The 13,044-nt window shown below is 48.3% G+C and overlaps 1 protein-coding gene across 6 annotated transcripts in view; it reads left to right on the top strand.

Moving 5' to 3' along the window:
* UBAP2 (ubiquitin associated protein 2) overlaps nucleotides 1-13,044 on the top strand; it is a 1,102,091-nt gene that overhangs the window by 982,840 nt on the left and 106,207 nt on the right. For all 6 annotated transcript variants that reach the window (XM_069217098.1, XM_069217184.1, XM_069216796.1 and 3 more), the window contains one exon: nucleotides 8,750-8,846. In XM_069217098.1, coding sequence (XP_069073199.1) covers nucleotides 8,750-8,846 — 97 coding nt within the window. The remainder of the gene's footprint in view (nucleotides 1-8,749; nucleotides 8,847-13,044) is intronic.

The following is a 13,044-nucleotide window of genomic DNA, read 5'->3' on the forward strand; positions in this document are numbered from 1 at the left end:
AGGACAGGAGCTACTACCCACTCTTCTGGAGATGCAGGACCAATCAATGGTGAAGATGAGGAGACAGCTATGCAGCACAGGAACAGGAGATGAGTTCGAGGTGATGCAGGCTATGTCCCACGTTGGAAACTACCAACAAGCTTCAGTGAAGGCAAGAGTCGCAGATAGAGTTGCAGAGCTGCTGGGGACCAGGAAGGTTCCAGGGGGACTCAACCCAAGGAGGGGAGCCCCAGGTGTCCCTCAGCAGTGAGAAGAGTCAGAAGACGAGGAGGCAGCCCCCACAGGAAACTCACAGGCAGCGGAGTCGCTGTGAGGCCCACTCAGCACACCTGGATAGGAGTCCCACGTCACTGGAGCAGCAGGCAGGAGACTGTGCTTTGCAGGAAAGAGTGCTGGAGAGACACAGAGCCTGAAGATCCCTTGGAAGAAGAGCAAACAAGCCTTGGTAGCTGCAAGAGTTGCGGCACACAAGAGTACTGTCCTGCAAGGAGAGGCAAGGGCTTACCGTCTCCAAGTTGGACAGCTGGTAGAGGGGATCAAGTGGACCACTCCAGTCCACCACCTGTGATGCAGGATCCACGCAGGAGGAGAGAGGATCAATGCAGCCCGTCATCGTTGCAGTTGGTGCTTGCGAATGCAGGGGAGTGACTCCTTCACTTCAAGGGAGATTCCTCTTGCTTCTTGTGCAGGCTGAAGACTCGTCGCCCTCCGGGGATAGACAGCCAGGGAAATGTTGATGTTGCTGGAAGGTACCGGAGAAACAATGTTGCAAAGCAGAATCATTGTTGGAGTTCCAGATTGTCGATCCCTGGAGGGTCCAGTTGCATTCCTGGTAGCCAGAAAATGAAGTAAACGATGCAGAGGAGTCCTGCTGGAATCTTGGTCATCAAATATGAAGACCCAACCTGGAGGGAGCCCTTAAATAGCCCAGGAAGGGGATTGGTCACCTAGCAGGGTGACTGCCTATTAGGAGGGGGCTGGGACGTCACCTGCCTGCCCTGGCCACTCAGATGCTCCCAGGGGCCTCTGTCCACCTTGGATTGAAGATGGCATCATCAAGCTCAAGTTCGTAGGGGCACCTCTGCTCATGCAGCAGGGGTGCCCTCACACACAGGTACTTGCACCCTGCCCTCTGGGCTAGGAGGGCTTGCCATAGGGGTGACTTACAATGACCTGGTGCAGTGACCTGTGGTGAAAGGGTGCATGCACTTTCACCCAGGGCAGATGAGATGGGTTGATACTTTGGCTGCAGTCAAGTATCTCTGCACCTCTGATTTAACTGCAGGCTATTGGCAGATCAGGTGGACTGATGCTGCTAAGCCTAAATCAGCATTTTCCACACCTGGTAGGCATTATCACTTTACAGTGACACCCTTTGGGTTTGCACAGTGCACCTGCCACTTTCCAGATGTTTTATGAATCACGTTCTGGCAGGCCTTGAAGACTTTAGTGCAGCATATCCTGATGATTTTGCTGTCTTTAGCTCCACCTGGCAGGATCACCTGGTCCACCTCAGGAGTGTACTTGAGGCCTTGAAAAAAGGAAGGCCTCGCCATCAAGGTTACAAAATGCCAGATAGGACAGAGTCAAGTGGTTAACTTGGGCCACCTGGTATGTGGAGGCCAAGTGCAACCCCTACAGAGCAAAATCCAAACCATCATGGATTGCGATGCTCCAACTACCCAGACCCAGGTCAAAGCTTTTCTGGACCTTACTGGGTACTACAGGAGATGATATTCCAGATGCTGTTCCAGAGTTCTCTGAGAAGTCCGAACACAAAAAAGCAGAGTGAAACTAGATCCATCTCTCCACTCTGTATCTTAAGAGAGCAGGAGTGTTTGTGTCAGTCTATCTCCCTTTGGCTCCCTGGTCACAGAGGTGGGTCCCCATTTTATTTCAGTGCGCCCCAAGTTTCCTGGGCCATTGACTGTGCTGCAGAAAATTGAAGCCTTTCAAGTAGGCTATGCTGTAGATGTTTGTCTCAATTCATGTAACCACCTGGTATGACCTCAAGCCTTAAGAAACCACATGGGCCTCCATTCTGGTTTGCACCAGGAAGTCTTTCCTCTGTGCCTTCTGAACGCTTGCACTGGCTCCATGCCCCATACGACTCTGATACAGACGTCCATTCCAGCTCTTCGCCAGTACAGACTCCACCAACTTTTGAAGAGTATCTGGTGCAGATTACGATGTCGGACACTGAACTGACTCCAGCCCGATCTCAACTGTCAAACTACAAGATTCCAAAAGGGCAAGTGGTCATCTTTCAGCCTGACTCTTATCCAGTGTCTTTACCAGGGCGGACTCACCAGGAAAGGCTCCACCATCTTTTTCTTAGACTTGTCCCAGTCATGGAGAGGAGGATGATAGTGTGGAGGGGGATGATTTTCTTCCCCCTCAATATAAAAGTGACAACTTTTACATGGTTTTACAAGCGAGCAGTGGGCTTGATCCCTCCCCAGTGCATAGGCAGGTGTCCAGGCATCACAGGCAGGCTCCTAGTGAACCAGAGTTTTTCACAAAGCATACCAGTGGTTCAGGCTTAAACCTGCAAGGTGAACCCCCCCAATTCATTTCCCTCAACTTCTAATAGGGAGTCAAAGAGAATTGAGGCATTTAGAAAATGTATGTTTTTCTCTGCTAGCAGGCCCATATCAGTTCAGTTTGACAGATAGATCCTGCAAGTTGAATACCATGGCAGTGCCTTACCCTTTATTTTTGCCCCACCAAATAGTAACCCTACAACATAGCAGCTTGCAAAGGAGCACCTGTCCATTGTGTTACAAGAGGTGTGGGTGTTGCTCTCCGAAGGTGCTATTGAGAGGGTTCTGGAGTTGGAAGGAGGGGGTTGCTTTCTACCTATTTCCTTCTGAACAATACAGGGCCTCTGTATTATTATTTGTTTTGTTGGGACTTCTACCTCTGCCAAAGGACACTTCAAAATGCTCAGGCTGGCCTATATCATGTCTGCTTAGTACGTGCTGAACTGGATAGTGTCCTTGGACCTTCTGATCACATATTTCCATGTTCTCGGCCTGTAGTCTTACAGATGTTACCTGCAGTTCAAGGACGGTCAGGAGCAATTTCAGTTGCACCCCTGTGGTGTTCACGAATGTGTGATGGCTGTGGTTGCTGCCTGCTGTTGGAGGTCAGGCATCCACATTTTCTTGTACTTTAACAACTGGCTGTTGAAGGCGGCCTAGCCAGTCAGTTATGGACCACTTCCAGACATTGGCAAATTTCCTGACATTGTTGGGGTTCACAATCAACAATCTGAAATTGCACCTGACTCCTTCGCAGAGACTGCTGTTCAGTTGAGTCATCCTCAGTACAGTGCAGTTCAAGACATTCTCTCTGCTGAAGGACTTTCAGTCCATGATCCTGATGTTTCAACCTCTGTCCTGGATTTTGGTGCAAGCAGATCTGAGGCTTCTTGTCTCCTTAGTCTCTTTTAGTTGGCACATGCAGGCTCTACAGTGGAATATGAAGCACCATGGGTCAAAATCAAGGAAATCTAATGCATGGCAACCAAGTTTTGGAGGAGATTGCTGACGATCTGAAGTGATGGTTACTTAAATGTGTTTGGTCCAGCGGCCAGCCCCTCTTCCTTCCCCATCCAGATCTTACTAGGGTGCCAGACGTGTGACTGCTGGGTTGGCGAGGTGGCAATCAGAAGACTGTGGTCTCTGACAGCAGCCCAGCTCTATTTTATTTTGCCCTCCATGAAGGAGAGGCTAGTGCAGATTTTTACAGATACCACAAGCCTTATGTGGTATTGCAGGAAAGAGTGTGGTCTTGGGTTCTGTGCCTCTGGAGTTGGTTAGATCATCAGTGCATTTTCCTGATCACAAACCACCTGGCAGGGTACTTAAATGTCAGAGCAGATGTGCTCAACAGGTGGAGTTTGGAAGATCACAGACAATGTCTATATCCTACAGGGTACCAGTGTCCAAAAGTGAGAAATCTGTGGTCACAATTACCTATCAGAAGAAAAGGTTACTTCTGATACCCTCTTTGTAGTAAATACTCTCATTGAACCTTATTTTCCTCACCTCCCTCCCACCTCTAAAAATATTCCACATTGTGAATCTGCACACTGGTACTAACAATTGATAACACTCGGTCTCTGAGGGCGTGGAAAGAGAAATAAGAACCTAAGTTAGCAAGCAGGGGTGCGGATTATATGTGGCTTCCTTTCAAAGTAATCACAAAATATGTGTCTCCAGTCTTGGTGTACACTTCAACATCTTCTATATGAACTCTTCCCTCGTATCAACTTTTAAATACTTCAATATAGAACGAAAAGTCTCACTGTTCTTTTTCATAATGCTGAACTGCTTACTTCTAGTAACTTTTAAGGTAGTTTATCAGCATAAGGTTTTTTCTTAACCTATTTTGTGCAGCATAAAGGGAGAAAGTCTGCCCATTAACCTGAAGTTTTTTGGTAGCTTTTAATGTTTCTTTTGTTCTAGTAAGTTTTTCACTTCTATTTAATACTGTTCTTTTTAATTTTTTTTAGTCCAAAAGGGTTATCTTTTTGAGTGTTTAAGTTTGGTGATATTGCAGGGCCAACCCAGGATTTCATTGGAGGTACTGACGAGACCTCTGCAGCTTGGTGGCCTAGAGCTTCCAAATTTAAATGTTATTTAAATGTTATGTAGTTGCACAAGCCTATTATGTGAAATACTTGGTAACCTACACAATACGTGCTTATTAGGGTAGAGCGGGTACTAGCCCACTACTGCTAGGTGGGATCTGCTCTCAGCCCGTGTAGATAGGCAGGATGTGGATGTCCTTGCCCTGACAAACTATGAATGGTGGGAGCTGGTCTGGAAATTACACTGACATCCCCTAATGAGTATTGCCAATTTCTGATAATTCCCTGGTACCACATGCAAAAGGATAAAGCGGTCAAAGAGCTGTTGCAACAAGCCGGCATGCTACTGTAGGAAAGTACCCTCTTTTTGGCATAGTTATCCCCAGTTTTTACTTGCTGTCAGATTTTTTTTTTTTTTTTTTTTTACTGTTTTTACTTGGAAACTGCTAACCAGGACCCCAGTGATTTTGTTCTTTCCCACTTAATTTGGTTTCTTAGGACTTTGCACACCTCACAACTGGCATACTGGTGCCCCCATGTAAGTCCGTAGTATATGGTACTTGGGTACCCAGGGCACCCATGGGAGCCTATGCAAAAAGTTGTTTGCAGGCCTGCCATTACAACCTGCGTGAAAAAGTGCATGCATCCTTTCACTACAGGTCACTGCACCAGGTCACTATGTCACCTCTTTGTTAGGTCCTCCTAGTCCAGGGGGCCGTGTGCAGGTACCTGTATGTGAAGGCACCCCTGCATGAGCAGAGTTCCCCTATGAACTCCAGCACCATTACTCTGGACTTCAAGTGCAGGGAAGCCAGTTTACCCGTGTACTGGACTCGGGTCACTCACTACCTGTGTCCAGCAACATAATGGTAAGTTGGAACTTGGGCATGTTTGTCAAACATGTCAGAATCATACCCCAATTCTGTTGCCAGTATTGGTTGTATGATTCCATGAACTCTGGGGGCTCCTTAGAGGACAGCAGCATTGCCCCTACCAGTCTTCTGGGGGTTTCCGGGCAGCCCGCACTGCTGTCACCCCTCAGACAGTTGTCTGCCGTTCTGCTGCTTTGCCAGCTCAAGCAGAGGAAGGCAGAACAAAGGATATCCTGTGGGACAGGGAGGTAACAGCCACTTTCCCTTGTAAATAGGTGTTACGTGGCTTGGGAGGGGTAGTCTCCCCAAGCCACTGGTATGCTTTGAAGTGCACATTTGGTTCTGCCTTTGCATAAAACTGGTTTGCACCAGTCCAGGGACCCTTGGTCCCTGCTACGGCACGGGACTGGACTAAGGGAAAGGGAGTGACCACACCCCTGTCCATCACCTCCCAAGGGGTGGTGCCCATAGCTCCTCCAGGTGGCCACTTGATTCTGCTTTCTTCAATCCAAGGTGAGCAGAGGCCCCAGAGCGTCTGAATGGCCAGGTCAGGTAGGTGACGTCACAGCCCCCTCCTGATAGGTGGTCACCCTGCTAGGTGACCAGTCCCCCCTTCCTGGGCTAATTAGGGTCTCCCTCTTGGGTGGGTTCTCAGATTCGACGTGCAAGATTCCAGCAGTACTCCTCATTATTTACTTCATCTGCTGGCCACTGGAACTGCAACTGGACACTAGAGGAACAGACTGTCTGCAACTTCAGAGATGACTCTGCAACATTGTTTCACTGGCTCCTTCTAGCAACTGCAACATTTTACCAGCTGTGCATCCTCTGAGGGCGGTGAGTCCTCAGCCTGCCCAAGAAGTAAGAAGGAATCTCCCTTGGAGTGAAGGAGTCACTCCCCTTCATCTCCAGGCACCAACTGCAACGATGACCGGCTGCGTGGATTTGCTCTCCTCTGGAACTGCGAGGATCCTGCATCACAGGTGGTCTGGAGTGGTCCTCCCTACCAGCTATCCAACTTGGGAGAAGGTAAACCCTTACTCTACTTGCAGGACAGTACCCCTGTGCACTGTGACTTGCAGCTAGCAAGGCTTGTTTGCTCCTTGAAGGGATCTTCAGGCTCAGTGTAGCCCCAGCCTCCAGCATATCTTCCTACAAAGCACAGTTTCCTTCCTTCCTTCTGCTCCAGTGACGTAGGACTCCTCTTCAGGTGTGCTGAGTGGGCCTTACTGTGACTCTTGTGCCTGCTGCCTGTGGGGGCTGCCTCTTCTTGTGACTCTCCCAGCTGCTTAGGGTCACCCCGGACTCCCTTCCTAGGGTCAAGTCCCTTGGCCCTTGCTGGTCCTCTTCGGCCTTGCAAACCACCTTCTCAGTCTCTTGCATTTGCCAAGGCCTACTGTTGGTTTCCCAGCACCACTAACCGACTGCAATTCGACCACCTACGTGGGACATCACTTGCATCGCTTTTGGGACTTCCGTTCATCTCCTGTGCTGCACTGCTGACCTTCTTCGTGCACCATCAGCCTGGTCTTGCATCCACAGAAGAGTGGGTAGTGACTCCTGCCACAACCGGACGCTCCATCACGAACTGGACTTGGTCCCCTTCCTTTGCAGGTCCTCTTCTGTCAGGATCCACTTTTGGGTTCTTCCAGTCTTGGATAATCCTTTTCCATAGTCCTCCTGTTGGTTTTGGGGAAAACCAGGTACTTACCTCTGCTCTCCTGTTGGGGGTCACTCTGGTACCGCCTGGGGTTCCTAGTTCTTCCAGCTCCCTTCTACTGATTCTACTTCCTTAAGTGGGGGACTGCCTTTCACATTCCACTTTTTTAGTATGTGGTTTCGTCCTGCCCTCGGCCCTCACTATTTGTTATTGCTTTTACCAATGCTTATTGCTGTCTGTGCTAATTACTGATTGATAATGTGTATACAATAGTGTTTACTTCCAGTTGGGGAACTGCCTATTCAGTATTCTAGTATAACACTATTGTACTGTAGCACTGTGTTGTTCTTTCATGTGTGTAAGTGCTGTGTGTCTTCTGTGGTATTGCATAAGCTTTGTGTGTCTCCTTTATAATTCTTGGCTGCTCATCCAAAGCAACCTCTAGAGCTCCCTGGCTTCCTAGACACTGCCTACACCTCACTAATAGGGGATACCTGGACCTGGTATAAGGTGAAAACTTCATAGGTGCTAACTACACACCAGGCCCAGCTTCCTACACTTACCATAGGAGATTTATATGACTTAAACGTATTTATATCACATAGCTTTTGCGCATGTGCTGGGGTGACTAAATATGCAACACACTGCTACCTCAGGGTACAGTCTGCGGTCAGGGCTGCGCTACCCATGTAACCAGTACAAGCACCAGACACACTGCTCCTCATGGCATACATAGGCAGGGCTGAATCAAAACATTCCATATTGTATTTATATTCTGCCATCTTGGACGGGGTGCTAATCCTAAAAGCCAAGCTCCAATGGGAACTCTCCTTGGGGCACAAGGACAGTGTGGCTGTATTGTTATGCAAGTTAAAAAATGTCCACTTATCTTCATACATAAACTCATACATTTTAAATATCTGCACCAGTATTCGTGCACCCCTGAGAAAATAGCTAATTTGAATGGGAGCATCGGCGCCAGGTGTGTTCAATGTGAAATACCAATACTGACTTTCTCAATATGGCATGGGACTGCCCTGAACTTGACACTTATTAGATGGACATATTCTCTTTGGTATCTGAGGTTGTGGGCTACCCATTCATCCTACATCCCAAACTTCCCTACTGGGTGATAAATCAGAGATAATCTCAACGGACCGCTGGCTTCTTTCTGTCTTATTAGTAGTAGCCAAGCAATGTGTGGCCATGATGTGAATACAGAAAGGAGTGCAGACTGTGGTGTGGCTACGAGATGTTGCATGCAGTCTGAACATGTCAGAACAATATGCTGAAACAGGCTGTCTTGTAGTGCTTCCTAAGGACAAATGGTTTGCTTTTCGTCTGTCTTTTGTGCAATACTGGGTCCTCACCATCGCGTACCTCTAGGGCCTCTGAGAACCCCTCGCCTGACCTGTCACCCTTCTAGCAGTTATGTGCTATTTGTGCACTTTGAATTACGTGTGCTGAGTATTAGGGTCTAGTGCTGTCCATACTGTCTGTATTTGTTCTTCTTAGCAAAAGTTTAATAAACAAATTTACATTATTCTGGTGATATTGCTAGTTTGGGTTGTGCAGTTTGGAGAAAAAAAATTGAATAGTCTTTATATGCTTATATCCAAGGTACCACCCACATCTGCCAAACATGGGGTAAACTTAAGTGCCGCGTCCACACCTTTTCAGCAGGCCAGTGCATATGGACAGCATGGTTATGGGACAGGTAAGAGTTTCCTTTCTGTGTGTTTATTCTCTCGTCAATGACATGAGAATGCTGGAGCATGAGAGCTAAAGAGCTGTAAAAACCCCAATGTAGAAAAGTGCCATCTTTCTGGCATAGTTATCCCCACATTTTGCCTTATGTCAGTGTGCTTGTACTGTAGTTCACTAGAATCCATCTAACCAGGACCCCAGTGACAGGGCTTTCTCCCCTAAATTTAGTTGTTGGTTAACTTTCCCACCCACAATTGGCATACTGATGCACCCATGTAAGTCCCTAGTATATGGTATCTAGGTACCCAGGACATCGGAACAGGGGTCCCCCATGGGCTGCAGCATGTATTATGCCACCCATAGGAGCCCATGCAAACTGTGACTGCAGGCCTGCCACTGCAACCTGCGTGAAAGGGTGCATACACTTTTTCACTGCCAAACCTAACCAATGCACTTAGACATTAGAAGTTTCCCCTATGGTAAGCCCTTCAGCCCAAGGGCAGGGTGCATGTCTGAGTGTGAGGTTACCCCTGCATTAACAGGGTTTTCCTACGATTCCAGGCCTATTCCTGGACTCTCTAACTGTGGCGAAGCCATCTTAAGGTATGTAGTGGACACTGATCAACACGAGTGGTCCATCTTCGTAATGGCTACTCCAAACCTAGGCATGTTTGTTTCAAACATGTTGGCATCATGCAGCTATTCCAGTGATAGTTGCGTAACACCATGTACTGTGGGGGTTCCCTAGGGGATCCCCCAGTTCTGCCTGTGCAGCCTTATGGGGTCCAGCTGCCACCCCACGCTGCTGCTGATCCCAGACACTTTGTCATCCTGCTGGTGAGCCAGGCTCAGGCCGAAGAAGCAGGACAAAGGATTTTGTGCAAGGGAGAGGTGTGGTCACCTCTCCCTGTGTGTTAAGTGTCTAGGAGCTGGGGTGGCCTCTGAGCACCACCAGGCTGCTTTGAAGGGCACATATGGTGTCCTCCCTGCATAATGCGATTTACACCAGTTCAGAAACCCCGGTTCCCGGTATGGAGCAAAACTACACAAAGGACAGGGAAGTGACCACCCCCTGTCCAGCTCCTCCTCTTGGGAGGTGCCCAGAGCTCTGCTAGGAGGCCGCATTATAATGCCATCTTAAAAATAAGATTGTCCAAGGCCCCTTGGGATCATTTGGTTTGTTAGCCCTAACTTGCTCTGATTGGTAGGTCACTGAGAGGGTGACCAACCCCTGTTAGAGTCAAAGGGCCCCCTTCACGGGTGGGTCCTCAGATTCATCGAGCAAGAATCTACAAGTTACTCTCTGCAAAACATCTTCTGTCCATGGCCTCTGGAACCGCTGCTGGTCTTTACCTGGAACAAAACAAGTCTGCTTCTGGTGGCAAGGCTCTCACTGCAACATTGTTTCAATGATACCATGATTTTCAATTCTTTCAAGAATTTTGCATCATCCAAGGCTATGCATCCTCCAGGGTCACAAGGACTGTTTGCACCAAGAAGCAAGAAGGAATTTCCCTTGGAGTAAAGGAGTCACTCCCCTGCAACTGCAGGCACCTGTTGACCGGTTGGTGTGGTTTGCTGTCTGACACCCGAAGATCCTGCAACACAGGTGGTGAGACTGTAGGCCCTTTTGCCTGCCTCTGGACTGGCTCCCCTGTGCACAGCAACAGATGTATTTGCCAAGGCTTAGTGACTTCATCCAGGATATCTTCAGCCTCCAGGTAGCCCGAGCCTCAGTACTCTGCAAAATGAAGATCAGCTCCTGTCCTGCAACGCCTGTAACGTGGGATTTCTTTCTGTTTGGCCTAGCTGGTAAGGCCTCCCTGTGCCTGGCTTCTATGGGTCACTCGTGGGGGCTCCTTCGACTCCTGTTGGCCTTTCCTGTGTGTGGAGAGCCAGCTTTGACTAAGCATGAAACCATGTACTGTGGGGGTTCCCGGGGGGATCCCCCAGTTCTGCCTGTGCAGGCTTACGGGTTACAGCTGCCAGCCTGTGATGTTGTAGACCCCAGACACTGTTCTGCCCTCCTTGCATTGACCTTGCCACTCTGGCTGCCAGGTCTCCTAATATGAGGAAATACAAGCAGGAGACCCCTTGATCAATGGTATTGAGACAGAGGCTTACAGGGACACAGATGCCAGTGTCACTATGGTGACTGAAAAACTGGTGACCCCTGAGCAGATCCTACTTGGTCAGTGTTACCAACGCAGACAACATCACTAAGTGCCATCCCATGGCACTTGCCAACCTTAGATTTGGGGGGGTGGGGGGGGGTGGAATTATGCCAGCACTGGCCCTAAAAGAGTTGTAATGTCCTTCCATTCCTGTTGATTGTCTGATGTGCAAAGATTTAGAGACCTCAGCAATGCTGGGTATCCCTGCCAATGTCTTTGTGACAACAAGAGCACAGGCTAGGAAACGGAGAATCTGGAGCCTGAAAGCATGGACCAGTGAGTTCACAAGAACAGAATTAGGTAGGGTAAGGACCTACCCCTTACCAAGGACTCCAGTAAGGACCAATCTTCTCCGGGATATGATCTTACTCCTTGTAAGGAACCTGGCACTGAGGAGCTGGGTGCTGACACAGCAGGACTCCTGGGTTCGGGGGGGGGGGGGGGTTGCACTGAGCTTGGGGCAGAAATCCTGCCCCTCTCTTGAAGGCCTCAGGCAGTAAGCTGATGCACGGGAGGCAGGGGATGTCCGTGAACCCCACATGGTCTATTTGGAAAATGACTCGGAGGCCAGAAGCCCCAAACCTGGTGCCACCAGGAAGTCTGCCATACATCAGAGGTTTAGGTAGTTCCTGTTGAGCTTAGCCCATGACATTCCCCTTGCAGGACATCTTGGGCACAATAAGACTTGGGACAAACTTGTCCCACACTTTCACTGCCGCACGTCTGAAGAAACAAAGGAGTTTTGTTGCTGCTGTCTCACCTGCCAAGCCAGTGGCAAGACAGGTGGCACTACAAAGGCTCCCTTAATTCCACTTCCAGTGGTTAGGGTATATAAATTGTTGGCCCCTTAGACCCTCCAACTGCATCTGGGAACAGATTTATTCTGGTGGTGGTGGACAATGCCACTAGGTACCCAGAGGACATTCCCCTTATGTCCTTTACAGCTCCTGCAGTGGCCAAGGCCCTCCTGCGAATCTTTTCCAGGATGAGCTTTCCTAAGGAGGTTGTATCTAACAGAAGTACAAACTAATTCTGTATACCTTAAAGCCATGTGGAAGGAATGTGGTGTAACCTATAAATTAGCCACCCTTATCATCCATAAGGAAATTTATTTCTTAGTTGAGAGAGTCAACAAAATCCTAAAAGGTATGATTATGGGACTCTCTGAAAAACTTAGGAGAAGAAGGGATGTCCTACTACCTTGCATTCTATTTGCCTACAGAGTTTCCTCAGAAGGGTGCTGGCTACAGTCCATTTGAACTTCTGTTTGGACATAGTTAGGGGTCCTCTTGCTTTTGTGAGGGAGGGCTGGGAGCAACCTCTCAAGCCCCCTAAACAAGACATAGTTGATTGTCCTAGGCCTGCATTCACGCATGGCAGAGTACATGAAGATGGCTTCCAAAAACCTTGAGGCCAGCCAAGAGCTTCAAAAGCTATGGCTTTACCAAAAGGCTGTACTGACAGTGTGTGGGTCTTAGAGCCTGTGGCCCCAAGAGCACTCCAAGACAAGTGGAGTGGCCCCACACAATCTTAGAGCAAAAAGGTGATGGCACTCCAGGAAGCCCCACCAGGTGCTTCATGTGAACCACCTAAAGCCTTAATATGACAGGTGACATGAGCTTGCTCATGGCCACTGTAGGAAGTTGGCTCTGTATGTGCTATTTCAAAGTAAGGAATAGCATGCACAGAGTCCAAGGGTTCCCCTTAGAGGTAAAATAGTGGTAAAAATAGATAATACTAATGCTCTATTTTGTGGTAGTGTGGTCGAGCAGTAGGCTTATCCAAGGAGTAGTGTTAAGCATTTGTTGTACATACACATAGACAATAAATGAGGTACACACACTCAGAGACAAATCCAGCCAATAGGTTTTTGTATAGAAAAATATCTTTTCTTAGTTTATTTTAAGAACCACAGGTTCAAATTTCACATGTAATATCTCATTCGAAAGGTATTGCAGGTAAGTACTTTAGGAACTTCAAATCATCAAAATTGCATGTATACTTTTCAAGTTATTCACAAATAGCTGTTTTAAA

This window comes from Pleurodeles waltl, chromosome 1_1, assembly GCF_031143425.1.
Source record: "Pleurodeles waltl isolate 20211129_DDA chromosome 1_1, aPleWal1.hap1.20221129, whole genome shotgun sequence".
Lineage (NCBI taxonomy): Eukaryota > Metazoa > Chordata > Amphibia > Caudata > Salamandridae > Pleurodeles > Pleurodeles waltl.